This window comes from Saccostrea echinata, unplaced genomic scaffold (genome assembly GCF_033153115.1).
Source record: "Saccostrea echinata isolate AGI-Se365-2 ecotype Australia unplaced genomic scaffold, CSIRO_AGI_Sech_v1 ptg000024l, whole genome shotgun sequence".
Lineage (NCBI taxonomy): Eukaryota > Metazoa > Mollusca > Bivalvia > Ostreida > Ostreidae > Saccostrea > Saccostrea echinata.
In genome coordinates this window covers 4,233,153-4,247,780 of record NW_026889773.1, presented here as the reverse complement: position 1 = coordinate 4,247,780, position 14,628 = coordinate 4,233,153, and the positions used below count along the sequence as shown (strand labels likewise).

The 14,628-nt window shown below is 33.4% G+C and overlaps 1 protein-coding gene and 1 long non-coding RNA gene across 2 annotated transcripts in view; one reads left to right on the top strand and one right to left on the bottom strand.

Annotated features, from left to right (window-relative positions):
- LOC133191721 (conditioned medium factor receptor 1-like) overlaps positions 1-14,562 on the bottom strand; it is a 34,741-nt gene extending 20,179 nt beyond the window's left edge. The window contains exons 1-9 of the mRNA XM_061327458.1: positions 14,432-14,562; positions 14,255-14,330; positions 8,799-8,947; positions 8,188-8,324; positions 6,701-6,812; positions 6,326-6,485; positions 5,616-5,795; positions 5,105-5,194; positions 3,941-4,085 (exon numbers count right to left, since the gene is read on the bottom strand). Of these exons, the coding sequence (XP_061183442.1) occupies positions 3,941-4,085; positions 5,105-5,194; positions 5,616-5,795; positions 6,326-6,485; positions 6,701-6,812; positions 8,188-8,324; positions 8,799-8,947; positions 14,255-14,330; positions 14,432-14,557 (1,175 nt within the window). The 5' untranslated portion in view covers positions 14,558-14,562. The remainder of the gene's footprint in view (positions 1-3,940; positions 4,086-5,104; positions 5,195-5,615; positions 5,796-6,325; positions 6,486-6,700; positions 6,813-8,187; positions 8,325-8,798; positions 8,948-14,254; positions 14,331-14,431) is intronic.
- Positions 9,747-13,052, top strand: LOC133191835 (uncharacterized). Its single transcript, XR_009721749.1, has 6 exons — positions 9,747-9,775; positions 10,246-10,346; positions 10,743-10,830; positions 11,062-11,175; positions 11,331-11,484; positions 12,367-13,052. It is a non-coding gene; the product is annotated as an uncharacterized LOC133191835 (long non-coding RNA).
- Positions 14,563-14,628: the final 66 nt, after the last annotated feature.

The window sequence follows — 14,628 nt, the reverse complement described above, 5'->3', positions numbered from 1 at the left end:
AAATAATAAGGAAATATAACATTTTTGAAAAGTACATGTAGGTTAAACTTCAAGGTCAATGTCACAGAGTCAAAAGTCATGATATATTTAGAAAGGTCTTGTCACAGGTAATATACATGTATAATATGAATGCCCTATCTTTTCTCTTTCAAAATGATCAATTTAAAATGATGTTAATTTTTTTTTTTTAAAGTACGTAGGTCAAACTTCAAGGTCAAGGTCATGGGTTCAAAAATCATAGTATGCTTAGAAAGTTCTTGTAGGTAATGTACATGTGAAATATGAAGGCCCTATCTCTTATTATTCAAAAGTTATGACCAAGGTTAAATTTATTGTGACAGATGAGATTTATGTCCCCTAGGTCCCTTTCACAAAAACGGATGACAATAATGCCCTTGATGTGCATTTTTCTATGTAAATCGTTGGATCCCCATATGTGGCCTCACCCTACCCCAGTGGGTCATAATTTGAACAAATTTGAATCTACACTAAGTCTATGTAAAGAAAATTTCAACTTTTTGGGCCCAGTCAGTGGTTCTTGATAAGACTTTTTTTAAATGATACCACCAAATTTTCACTAATTCTTGATCATCCCCCTTGAAAGAGGGTGTGACCCTTCACTTGAACAAACTTGAATCCCCTTTACCAGAAGATGCTTTGTGGCAAGGTTGGTTGAAATTGGCCCAGCAGTTCTAGTGAAGAAGACAAAAATGTGAAAAGTTCACAGGCGGAGAGATGGATGACAAAAAAAATGTGATCAGAAAACCAGAAAAACTCAAGTGAGCTAAAAACTTATGATCACAAGTACTTGGAAAGAGTTACAGTATTTGAAAAGCAGTTTTTTTCATGCATTGTTTTCCGAAGTTGAAAAGGTATGACTTGTATCCATGTTGAAAAAACTTCACATTTCAGAAAACAGTATGATTGAAAATAGTTAATCAAGGTGCTTTGAGTAGCAAAATAAGCTAAACTGGTAAAGCTAATTCAACCACAGAGCTTAGTCAATTTTAAAATGCACAACCTTTTCAACTCTTAATCATTCTTAAAATATTTATATCATCATTTCTGATTCAAGGGAGAACTAGAGATATGACCAGAAGTATATCCGTTGACTAATAAACATGTACATGTATATTGTGTTTTTTAAGTCATTAATGTTTGTTTGTTGTTAAATGTCCCTCTCGGGAATTTTTCACTCATATGGAGACACCAACACTTCAAAATAATGAAGACGTAAAAGTCGGATTTGAGGTTAACATTCATTTTAGGAGTTTTCAACAATTAAGACGTAAAGAGATAACTCCTTCTCCTTGTCCCTTCCCCTTCCCAGACCCCTGTTTGTTCATGTATGCAAATTAATACTTTGTTTTGACATAAAAAAATGTGAATATATACAAATAGTTTAATGGTCCATCTCTTTGAATGATTTTCAGTCCTAATTCTTGGAGGGTACATGGGTTGACCCAAATTCATGAATGAAATGTCAAGTAATCTTATCATTGATGCACTTTTATTTAATTTGATGTAGTCATATTGTGAACATTTCCAGTTCATTAAGAGAGTGGGGATGACCTCCAGAGGTTCATAACCTTAAACCATTAGATGTACATAACAATAACACAAGAAACAAAATTATGTATAGTCAAATGGAAAAGTTTTCTACTATTTAGGAGTCACATGATCATTTGTCATTTCAGGGACAGGGAGCGGCTAGGGAGATTGGACCCCCCCTCCCCCCCCCCGGAATTTGCAGAGTTATTTAAATAGGACTATATACTGATTTACAGAAGCAAATAGAAAATGACTTTGGATGCCCTACCCCTTTAAAAACATGGACCCCACAATCATTGTTTTTATTTTGTTTGCTTGTTTGTTTGTTTGTTTTTTTTTTTTTGCTCCTCAGGAAATTCTTGGCTGGAATTTTTTTTGACTAAGGTGTGGACCCCCCCTCCCCCCCCCCCCTCCCGGAAAAAATTCTTGGATCTGTGTCTGTAACTGAATGTAATGTCGACAACGGGAGATAACTCTTCAGAATGTGAAATTCGTCTATTGTGGCATCCGATGATCCACTCTCTACCATTGGCTCATACATTCAGTGTCTGAGAGAGAAACGAACGACAACTCTGCATAGGAGATTGCCGATGATCTTTGATCCCTTTTAAACTTTAACCTAACTGTTTGCATTTCGGTTTATTTTACCCCATTCTATACTTAAACTTGTACTTACCGACTGTCATAGGTCCTGTCAACTTCATGAAATATAATCCAATTAAAACACAAAATGAATTAATTTCCACTGATATATACATGTAACACTGCACCATGTGCAATCTAAAAATGATAATGGTAAAACTAGTACTAGTACTGGTAGGGTGACGCAAGCCCTGTGTGATGTAGAAATTTTCAAAAAGGTGTTCACATACATGTAGAGTACAAGAACAAATTTTAAATCATCATAACAAACAATGTTTTAACATAACTTTGCCATCTAGGCCTATTTCCAAAAACAGGCAAATTGTGTGTGTGTGTGTTGGGGGGGGGGGGGGGGGGACAAAATTGATTGGGTATGGCTTTTCAAGGAGGTTTTTGCCTAATCAAATACTAAAAAAAGTTTGCACATTTTGACAAATTCATTAAAAACGCTTTGTACTAAAATAATATTATTTGTTGTTGAGAAAATAAATTTAAAAAGTTCCAATTATGGCCAAAAATTTATATCCCCCCTCCCCTTTTATCAAAACCTAATTTACATCATTAATTAAATTCTGTTATTTCAGACTGGTAATGATTTAAGTATATGAAATGCGTATAAGAGGTTCATGGGTCACATGGTCACCTGAGCATTTTATGTTCGACTTGACGAATACATGTACTATGTAAATTATAGAATTATTTTGACTTTTTCCTTGGTAAGCCCAATATGAAGGAGTGTGCATTTCAAGGTAAACACCTTAGTGCGGGTATTACTGTCTCATGACAGCATCTAGTTATAAAATTATAAAAACATGTAATACATTAATATAGCATATAGGGCTGTCACGAGTACCCGAAATAAACGAGAACCGCGGTCCAAGTTGTTCGGTTCGGTTCCGGTTCCATTTTTCCGGATTTCGGTTCGGGTCTGGTTTATATATTAGAGTCTGTTCAATACAAAAAATGGCGTCGAAATCAAAGGAATGATGACTATAACAGTGAAAAATAAACATCACAACTGAAATCTACTTCATTCCATGACAAAACACTTGTCACGGAAGTATTAGATAATTATCAAAACGAGCAGGAATGGTCAGGTTGTGGCTAATAGTAGGCCAAGTCACCGGTGTCTAGACGTTCGCATGGTTAAGACTTGTTTTCAATGTAAATTTAATGTAACAAATAAAGATTTTTTAAGTTAAATTCATGAAATTAAGGTTTAAAATAGATGTAAATACCCGACCCGAAAAACCCGAAACCGAACCGAAAATTTACAGAACCGACCCGACCCGAAAATTTTTGGAACCGTGACAGCCCTAATAGCATAAAACAAAATATAATACACCTGTTAAAAACCAGTATATCATTTGACTGAAAACCTTTGACCTGTAATAAATCTAAGAATTCTTTAACAAAATTTAAGCTTATTATTATTCATAGATTGTTAAACATCATTTTCTGATCATAAGCAACCTCTGAGTCTAGTGTAAAAATAGCCCCGAGCTTCTAGAACACTTGCATATTAAAGTTATCATGGCCCAAACAAAATGTATATGTAAGAGATTTGTTCAAGAGAAAATCAGCTCACAATGAAAAAAAAATATTTGAAGACATAAGACAAGATGGTGATTCCAGCATACACACAAACATATTCCTACTGGATATGAAAAAATTATAACAGTTATCAGTTTAAAAATTTCGAAAGCTCCAAAATCATAAACAATTTTGAATGATATTAAGAACTCACCATTTAAAATCAAATCCAAATTTGTTCATCCATTGCTGATGATAGATCTTCATCAGGTCACTGTCATAATTACCCTGCTTGATGGCCTCATCTAAAAATAGTGCTGCAATCTTTCCTCCTTCCATTGCATGGTGGATCCCCTCTCCTGTAGGAAAATCCCAACATCAATAATTGACAACATGGACACTCTTTAATCATATTCATTCTAAAAACTAGAAAATTAAGCTGTCAGTATTTCAGTTGATATGGGTAATATTCCCAACATCTATAAATGACAATATGGATTCTCTTTAATCATATTTGTTCTCAAAACTTAAAATGAGGCCCAAGTGCCTTAACAGTCATCTGAGTATAATACAACACTGTAAAGGATCCATAGTATAAATGAAATATGAAGATAAAAAAAGTAATCAAGCTAAAAAAAAAAATCCATAAGAACAATACAAATTCCGAGCAGAGCAAAGATTGACCTCTAAAAACATCAAAGATCAGGTGCCATGGAGGAGAAAGCATCCCCTGTTGACTGGGCACACCCACCATGTTCTCTTGTCAGGATCAGGCAAACAGAAAAATCCGTAGACAATTCAATTTGAAAATAATGGCCTAACAATTTGTATGAAAAACGTCAGTCAACATTTGACTTAATGATACATTGTACTTGTTGACAAAGTCATTGTATTGACCATAGAACTTGCAAAATGATGACTTTTAATGACACTGCTGATATCCTTGTATCCTCAACTTATTTGTCAATAGAACCTGTGAGGAGTCTTTTTCACCCCTGAGGGGGTCTAACTCACCTGTGAGGGGTCTTTATCACCTGTGAAAGGTCTAAATCAGCTGAGTGGTCTTTGTCACCTGTGAGAGGTCTAAATCAGATATGAAGAGTCTTCTTCACCTGTGAGGGGGTCTAACTTACCTGTGATGGGTCTTTGGCACCTCTAAAGGGCATTATTCACCTGTGAGGGGGTCTTTGTCACCTGTGAAAGGTCTAAATCAGATGTGAGGGGTCTTTTTTTACCTCCGAGAGGGTCTTTGTCACCTGTGAGGGGTCTTTGTCACCTGTGAGAGGTCTTAATCAGCTGTGAGGGGTCTTTGTCACCTGTGAGAGGTCTTAATCAGATGTGAGGAGTGTTTTTCACCTCTGAGGGGGGTCTAACTCACCTGTAAGGGGATCTATCATTCCTGCTGCATCCCCCACAATCAGGACATGGTGTCCATAAGAAACGTTCTCTCCCCCAAGTCTTAGACTAGCTAAAAAAAATATCCTTATTAAATACCCAAAATATCATAGCAACAAACTAACTCCTACAGAATATTATCCTATATGGTACAACTTGTTTAATCCAGACACTATTAGTTCCATAAAAATTTGCCTGATAAGACTACCTCCTGGATTAAACAACATTTTAAACAAGTGAAGTTACTGAAACAGATTTTTAAAAAAAAAATTCATCAAATAAGGCAAGATTTCGGAATACACAACATCAGGATTAAGTCTGACTGTACAATGATAAACAGCCAATCAGAAAAATAATTAAAGCAATCAAATTTTTTAAACACTCCTTATCAATTTACTCCATTATTTTTACTATTTTTTTATCTGCATTCAATCTCTTTATTTTAATCCCAACTATTTCTTTCAGTTCTCTATTTTTATCCTCCAATTTTTTACCTGCATTCATTCTCTCTATTTTGGCTTCTTTACCCAAGGCTCGGTTGATGTTAGGGTCATTTGTCTGCAGGTAGTCATGCCAGTGTTTAAGGTCATCTGGGGTCACTTTGGGGTTACCAGGAATAATGTAAACGCAGTAGTTCAGTTCATCATTTGGATGACGAAAAAGTGCAGAGTAACCTTTAAAATTTGAACAATATTACATCATGTGCTCTTCATCTAATAACACAACAAACTGACCAGTCACTACGGGCCAAACTGAAGGATATTTATCTAAGTTACCAGTAGGGTAAGGGCCAAACTGAGGGGTATTAATCTAGGTTACCAGTGGGGTAGGGACAAAGTGAGTGATATTTATCTAGGTTACCAGTAGGGTAAGGGCCAAACTGAGGGATATTTATCTAGGTTACCAGTGGGATAGGGCCAAATTAGAGCCCAAGTATCATTTATTATAGCAGATTTCATCTTTTAAATATCCTAATTGTACAGAAGGCTTTTGAAAACTTTCATGAGGAACCAAGCAATATTTAGTCTCTAAGGTGAGTCCTGGGCCAAAAACCAGTAAAAATTGCCTAATCTAGAATCAGCTGGTTCCAAAAATATTGGCCATATTAAACATTATTTTAAAAAAAAACTTAATTCCACTGATAGGGACTTTGTATACAAGACATCAGAATACACAACATCTGGATTAAACACAATTAATGTACCTGGTAACATTTCCTTGTTATAAAAGACAACTCCATCAGCTTTGAATTTGTGAGTTCCTCCCTCAACATAAGCCCTGGAACAAGTGCTGTCTGGGGGTCTTGAGATCAGCCCAAGTTGTGTGGCAAGTCTGGAAGGGGAACCATCAGCACAAACCAACACCTGATAAAAAAAAATCAACATTTCTCCTACAGGTCACCCGCTGCAATAAAAGATCTACAATGCTAAGCGTTTCTGTGAATTTCTCTAAAAGTAGAGTTACCTACCCTTGCTTTCAATGTTTTCATTAATCTCTCTCTATACTTGATCCCTCTCTATGCAGAGTTATCAACCTTTGTATTGTATTCTAGTTGATGCCTTAATAAAAAGTTACTTACCCTTGCTTTGAGAGTGTCTGTTGATCCCTCTCTATAAAGTGTCCACAGACCTGCAGAGTTATCAAACTTGGCTTCATTGACTGCCCACTCCTCCTGTAGATCTGCACCTATTCTATACAAACACTGACTTCATGAAACTAAAACACATTGTTGACAAGTTTTATTTTATTTTTAGGTCACCTGAGTTTACTCTCTGTTACTTGTAGAAATAGTGGAACACATGACTCAGTAATCATAAGTGTTTGGCCAGTATCCCAAAAGTTGATGGTTCAAGCCCCTTTGTGGGCACTTGATATTATCTGTTTTGTCCTTAGCCAAGGTATTCATCTGCATTAATTTAGCTAGCTGCAATGGGTACTGGCTTACTCTAGGGGGTTAAATAGACTTGGATAATACAATATCTTCTATATTGATAGGTATCATGGTACATGTATTTATGTTATGATACAATACATATCTTGATATTTCAATTTGATCATATAATTTCATTTTATATTTAAATTATCAATATGTTTCTTCATAGTAAATAAAAATAATTTATTCAAAAGGTGTTTGTTGTATTTAAAATAAATTATCTGATAAATTTTGATATTAATTTTTATGTATTTCGATCATATAATAAATTCAGAGCCAAGCAACACAGGACCAAAATATCAAATTCATTTCCTCTTACAGGTCTCAAGATACAATGACAGACAGACAGACAGACAGCCAGATGCTGGGTAAAGTGATCTCCAAGTGTTGCTCTGCTCTTCAGGTGACACAAAAACTATATAAAACATGCAACAGCTACTAAAGGACGTACGCAACATAGTTTGAACATTATTGAATAATACAAGAGTTTTCATCATTTAATATCTATTCAAAACTCCTGGTAATGCATGCTGAATTTTTGTCTGCAAACATCTAATGGTATTATAATTTTAAATTAAGAATATCTTAAAAAATTATCAGTAGGTAAGGTATGTTGCCAATATGTCCTTCAAACATGATAAAAAGAATATATCATGGTTTGTGGTTGGATATGTTTTTTTGTCCAATGAGTTGTGTTTTCTTTCCCCTCACCAAAACTCGGGTATAAAAAGCCAATAACTTGGTTGGATTAAATTCATGTCCAACGACAAACCATGGGAGAACCTATATACATTGTCCTAATCTTAGGATTAAGCTGGACTGGTTCCTATTCAGGGAGATTCAATGACTCTCATCCATTCAGCATCACAGAAACTTAGTATTAGCACAGGATTTTGGAGCCTTATGGCTCAGTATTTTTTGAAAATATCATCCCTTCTTAACTGAGTCAATTCTCTATCATGAACTATATTTCTGCACTTCTGTTTTAATTACTCCTGTGACATCAGACACATTTATAATTAGGCCTATAGGTGGTGGCTATCTAGAAATGCTTTAATGAAGTAGAAAGCCAACTGATGGCAATAAAGAGCTTCAGCTTTCCATAATGCTTTATAAATTATTAACTATCATACCTCTTGGCAGCTTTAGCTATGGCGTCATCAAGATGGAGTCGCTTACAAGCTATGGCAGCTGGGATTTCTCCAATGACCTCTTTACTACGACCAATGTAACTAAGTCCCCCAGGGCTGCAGAGTCCCCCACTGTCTGCCTGTTAATTAATGTCTACTTATTAATGATACACATCTAATGCCTACTGTCTGCCTGTTAATTAATGTCTACTTATTAATGATACACATCTAATGCCCACTGTCTGCCTGTTAATTAATGTCTACTTATTAATGACACACATCTAATGCCTACTGTCTGCCTGTTAATTAATGTCTACTTATTAATAATACACATCTAATGAACAATGTCTGCCTGTTAATTAATGTCTACTTATTAATGATAAACATCTAATGCCCACTGTCTGCCTGTAAATTAATTAATGATACACATCTAATGCCTACTATCTACCTGTTAATTAATGTCTACATAATAATGATACACATCTAGCCTAGCTAATTAACAAGCATCAATTCGTAAAATGCGTTCAATAAACCTTTGCCTAGCTACCAATAGGTGCTGTAATCTTGAATGCAGCCAAGAGGAGCTAAGGCTACATATGCAATATCATACGTACCACGTGAGCCTTGTTTTCTCGAATGAGTAAGTCGTAAATACCCATGTCAATCAGAATCTCTATGGCAGTCTTGCACACTGCATCCCCGCAGTATTTGTCCCGAGGAAACTTTTTCTTCTCCAAGAGCAAACACTTCCAGCCCAGCTTAGCTATAATATGAACCTTTTCATGAAATATCTTAAGACTACATAGGCAATTTCGCCACATATGATCCACATATGCATTGCTTTTCATATGAAGATCATATGAGGATCATATGAGAATCATATATATATTCAATCATATGAGTATCATATGTGGCAAATCATATGTGGATCATATGAATACGCATATGTAAATCATATGAAGCAATATACATATGATACACATATGAAAGTTCCTGCATATGAGAATCATATGCATATTTTGAGAATTATCATATGAGAATCATATGAAACAGATCTGTGTGTGTTTATTTATTTGTCCTTGTTATAAGCAGGTAAAATTCATTTTTATTTTAATTCAATGAGATAAAAACATACGTTCATTCACTGTTAATCAGTTAACACTTGAGTAATTTCATATTAAGCTTAATATGAATAAGTTGGTGTTATATTTTAACAAGTAGACTGCATGATTAAAAAATAATTTCAATAACATATATCAAGATGTGTAAATTTAAATGTATATTTATTCAAAAGAATCAAGATGTTCATTTCCTTAAGAAGCTTGGATAAAAAGGGAATAAGTACTCTGTTACCCCCCCCCCCCCCAAAATCCTTTCATGAAATTCAAATTTTTTTTCTTGAAAAACAAAATTCATCAAGAATAAATTGATTTGTATTTTATCCAAAAACCGTTATGATTGGATATATTTTACGAGTAAAATTAAAATCATTCCACATTTTATTTACGGACCGGTTTCGGTTTTTATCAGATGAAAGTGTACGTCATGTTTGACGTCACTTCTGCAGCAGAAGAGTTGGGTGTTGAAAAAAGTAAGTGATTTCGGATACGTTTTAAAAGACTTTTTAAAGGCCAGTTCATTGTGTTAAGATCATTTCATTACGGTAACAGATCCGTATAAACTTTCTAGTACTCTCATCACTTGTATATAATTGTTAAATTAATGCAGTTCGTAAAAAGCCGATAAACCTAGTGATCAATAAATTACTTATTGAATGAGTACGGTAATTTTGTTTGTTAACGACGAATGTTTAGGCCATTTAGCATCACTTATTTTTCAGATTTGTTTCCCTTTTGTTAATAGCTACGCTTGAATATTTATGTTCGATATGAAAGTGAAAGTAGAAACCTTGTAAAGCAGTTAACGTAAAATGTTTGTTGAGATCGTTATTCATTCGGTTCTTTCATCAAATGAATGAGAAACGTGTTTTAAATAATGTATTTAGGAACTGAGTTCAGTGTCACAGAGCTGTTTTTGTATTTTTTTTTGTTTTGTTCAAAGAACCCCAAAGCTGATTAGACTGACGATTGAACACAAAGCTGATTTGACTGACGATTTAAACCCAAAGCTGGTTTGGCAGACGATGCATGATCACAATGCAGGTAAAAATAAATAAATAAATACATTAATCATCACAGTATATATAAGTAATGACTTAAACATATATCAAAAACTAAATAAATCCAACTCTTTTTTCTATAGAACAAATCCAGCACACAAATAAAATATATATACATGTATAAGTATGAAAACATATGAAAATATGTAAGTCATATATTATAGAACTTGCTGGCTATAAAAACTATGAAGAACTATAAAACTATACATTATCTTCTGGGGGATAATGACTTTTAGCTTAATCAGACTTTCAAGGTACTATTACATGTGCATTGAAAGTACATTGTATACATTTTCATGTACTTTGGTTAATGATTTGGGGGTCTGCATCAAGCAGAAATGGATTATATATATTACATCTATTATTTTTTTTTATATAGATTAAAAATTTGCAGAGAGAATGTCAATTGGCTTAAAAAAAGATTTAACATCAACCCCTGGATTTCTTTTAAGGATACAGAAGTACAGGTATGATGAATATAAATGCTAGCTAACTACATGTATTTTGCAAGAATTGTGCATTTAAGTAGATGCACTGAGCATTTAAGTAGATGCACTCAGCATGTATGTCATGTTAAATGAAACTAATAAAGTTTATAGTCAATATGTATAATAGTGAACCATTTTTTCTTGAAGAATCTTAGTATGTGTTTGATGTATAGAAAAATAAGTGAAAAATGCATTGCTTTATTCATTCAGGAGATGCTCAGCAATCTGGCAAAGAAGGCTGGCTGGACATGAAATGTTATGGGAGTTATGTCTAGCTTTGGATCCACTGAATTCACATATTACAGAAATCAGATCAGAGCAAAGGTGTGCACACATTTTATTTATATATGTTACATATCATCCTAAGAAGTATCAAAGTCTATTGCTAAATTGAATTACCTTGTCAAAACAAAATTTTGCACTGCATTCCATTTAAGCTATACATTGTAAATTGAATTGTTTAGAAAAAAATGTTTTAGCTGATGGGTAACAAAGAAGTTGATGTAGAGGGTCCCTCCATTAAGTCTCTACATAATTATCGATGAAAATGTTTCCTTCCTCCTACAATTATGCTAACAAATCCAGAGAGGGAATACTTCACACTGATGCTAGTATGATGCTAGTATGAAAACAGTAAGAGTCAACATTTTAAATTGTAAAAATATTGATGTTAAACTTTAATGTTAAAATTTTGAGATATATATTTGTTTATTGGAAGGACATCTTTGCTAGTAAATATGATCAATGACAGAAAATTAGTTCATGTTTGTTGGATGTCACAAACAATTTTTCCAATCATATTCATCTTTAGAATCACTTGAGCCTTCAGCTCAGATGAGCTAAAAACAAGTACTTTCATTTTAAATGAAAGTACTTGTTTTTAGCTCATCTGAGCCGAAGGCTCACGTGAAGTTTTCTGATCAAAATTGTCCGTTGTCCATCATCATCGTTGTTGGCATAAACTTTTCACATTTATGTCTTCTTCTCCAGAACCACTGGACTAATTTCAACTGAACTTGGCAAAGAGGACCAATAGTAAGGTACCAGTAGGGGTTCAAAGTTCAATCTATAGATTATATAGGGTAAAGTCTTTAAAAATCTGCTTTTCAAGAACTACACCACTACAATTTGTGATATTATTTTGCAAACATCCCTATGCAGTGTTGTTTCAAGTTTGTTGAAACAATGACCACTAAACCACCAGTGGGGCCCCTGAAGGGTTGCAAAGTTTTACATAGTAATTTATACTTGTGTATAGGAAAAAATTAAGTCTTTTTAACAAATTCTACATTGCTACAATAGTGAGGCCTAAGGAGGGAATCTTGAGTAAATTTGATCAGTATGGAACAAATATCAAAAAAATACTTTTGCAATTTTTTGTATTGACACACATTTCACAAAAGCCACTTGTGTCAGAGTTAAGTGAGTTTGCCATTGTTTGCTCAGGTGAACAATGTGGTCCATGGACCTCTTGTTATTATTATTAATGCTAATTATTTTAAAAATAATTTTTAGAGATTATTCTGTGCCACAAACAAATTGTTCAGAAAGGGGACATTGGTGGATTTGCATTTTGGGTACAGTTCAAAGAATTTTCAATATGATGATGGAAGATCAGAGGGAGGACAAATGGGAAAAGTTGACAGAGAAAGAAAAGAATTAGGAAATATCTGGAATAAATATGAATGAGAAGGATGTACTTAATTTTGTCAGACTTTGACATGCAAGGCTTTCTACATTTATATGTATACTGGAATATCATTTTGATTGTAAAATCTCATTCTAATGTATTCACATTTTATATTTCATGCTTTATGCATAAATACATAAACATTTTTATGAAAAACTATATATATGTATATATGTATCTTTGTTCGATCGAGACATCATCCTTTGTGATTTCATACTCATTTATGTGTTAAATATGCTGTAGGTACATGTAATCTGAATTACTTATGATTTGTCATAAATTTACAATAGAGACTACATATATTGACAAATGGTGTTGCAGATATTTCAATTTTGCTGAGGACACTTCCATGTCATATAGTATTTTTATACAAGTTCATGATCTAATTATGTTATTCATTGGTACATGTAATTTGTATACATGTTCATCTCCTTGATCATTTTGCTGAAATCCTTTCAAATAATTTGTACTCGTTTTAGAATATGTAAAATACATGTATCGACAAATGCTACTGACTTGTTTGTATACTTTCTTGTTTAAAGTGTGCACTGTGTGATATTAGTTATTTCTGTTGATGAAGATACTTTTGGAAAATTGTGCAAGCATTATCAAATATTTACAGGTATTTAACAGATCATTGGAATGTACTGAAATTTCATCTAAGGCAGAAATACCTGATTTTCAATGTGTACAAGTGTGTATTTCCTTTTGATAAATATGAAAAAAAACACATAAATGTTTCATATGTTATACATATGATGCCCATTTCATATGATTCTCATATGTAAATGACTTGAAACACAATAAAACTTTTCATGTGCAAATCATATGAAATTCTTTTCATATGATTCACATATGTGAATCATATGTGACTCATATGATTTGCTTCATATGATTCACATATGATGCCCTTTTTTTATGATTCTCATATGAAACCAATCATATGATTCACATATGATACACATATGTGGATCATATGTGGCAAAGTTGCCTGTGTATAACAAAAATATTCAAATTCTCCAAAAGGTATTTAGTTGCAAAAAGGTCACAAAAAATCTTTATTTATATATCTATCACATAAGAATATATTTTTAAAAATCTTTTAGAAAACATTAAATTATTCATTATCAAACAAAGAAATTACAGATTTGTAAAATTTTATTCTTTACAAGTCCTCTTATGAGATTTATTCTGTGAAAAGGGCTATACAGCTAGGGGAATAAATGCTCTTATTGTAAACCATTCTTTATCATCAGAACTCAGAATTAAGGCACAAGATGATGGCCCTGCTGGGCCCCCTGAATTCTAGAAAGTCATCTCTTGCTATGAGGCCTGTTATGACCAAACATGTCTGACCGCCACATATATAATTTTTAACTTTATAAATTGTGAAATCAGTTATTTCTTCAATTGAATTACATGTTGATTTGCTTAATTTTTCTAATCTAATGCATTTTTTTTTAATCTGTCAAAGTCTTACAGACATGCACATTTTTATTCCTGCAGATCTAGAGAGACATTTTTGTTGCAGTGTAAAATTTTGATGTAGAGGAATTGCATCTGTTTACCTATTTTATATATATATATATATATATATATATATATATATATATATATATATATATATATATATATATATATGAAGGAAAGATCGATCAATTTTTTTTAAATCTGTTAAACATGTTATTTTTTTTTTAAACAATTTTGTGTTACCTAGGTAATAAGCGCAGGTACTGCCTGCGGGTCCTGCACCACAGATTGCCACATCGTAGTGATTTTTTTCTTTGTTCTATAAAAGTAAAACCTCATTGAAACAGTGTAGGAACAGCTGATAAGTACTACGTTCACAAAACGAGTTATCTCCCTTTACACATTTTGCTTGCAGATTACCTTGATTTTATCAGCTGGGTATTTTGACGGAAAGTCTGAAATTTTTCTTTGGCTTTTTCTTTTGTGGTAGATGTAGAGTATGCATGTAACTATGATGACAAGACATGTAATCTCAAAAAACTCCATCGTACCTCAGATCATGCATGCAGTTGCTAGTTGTCAAACAGTGACCTTTCACACTTTGAACTTTGAACATG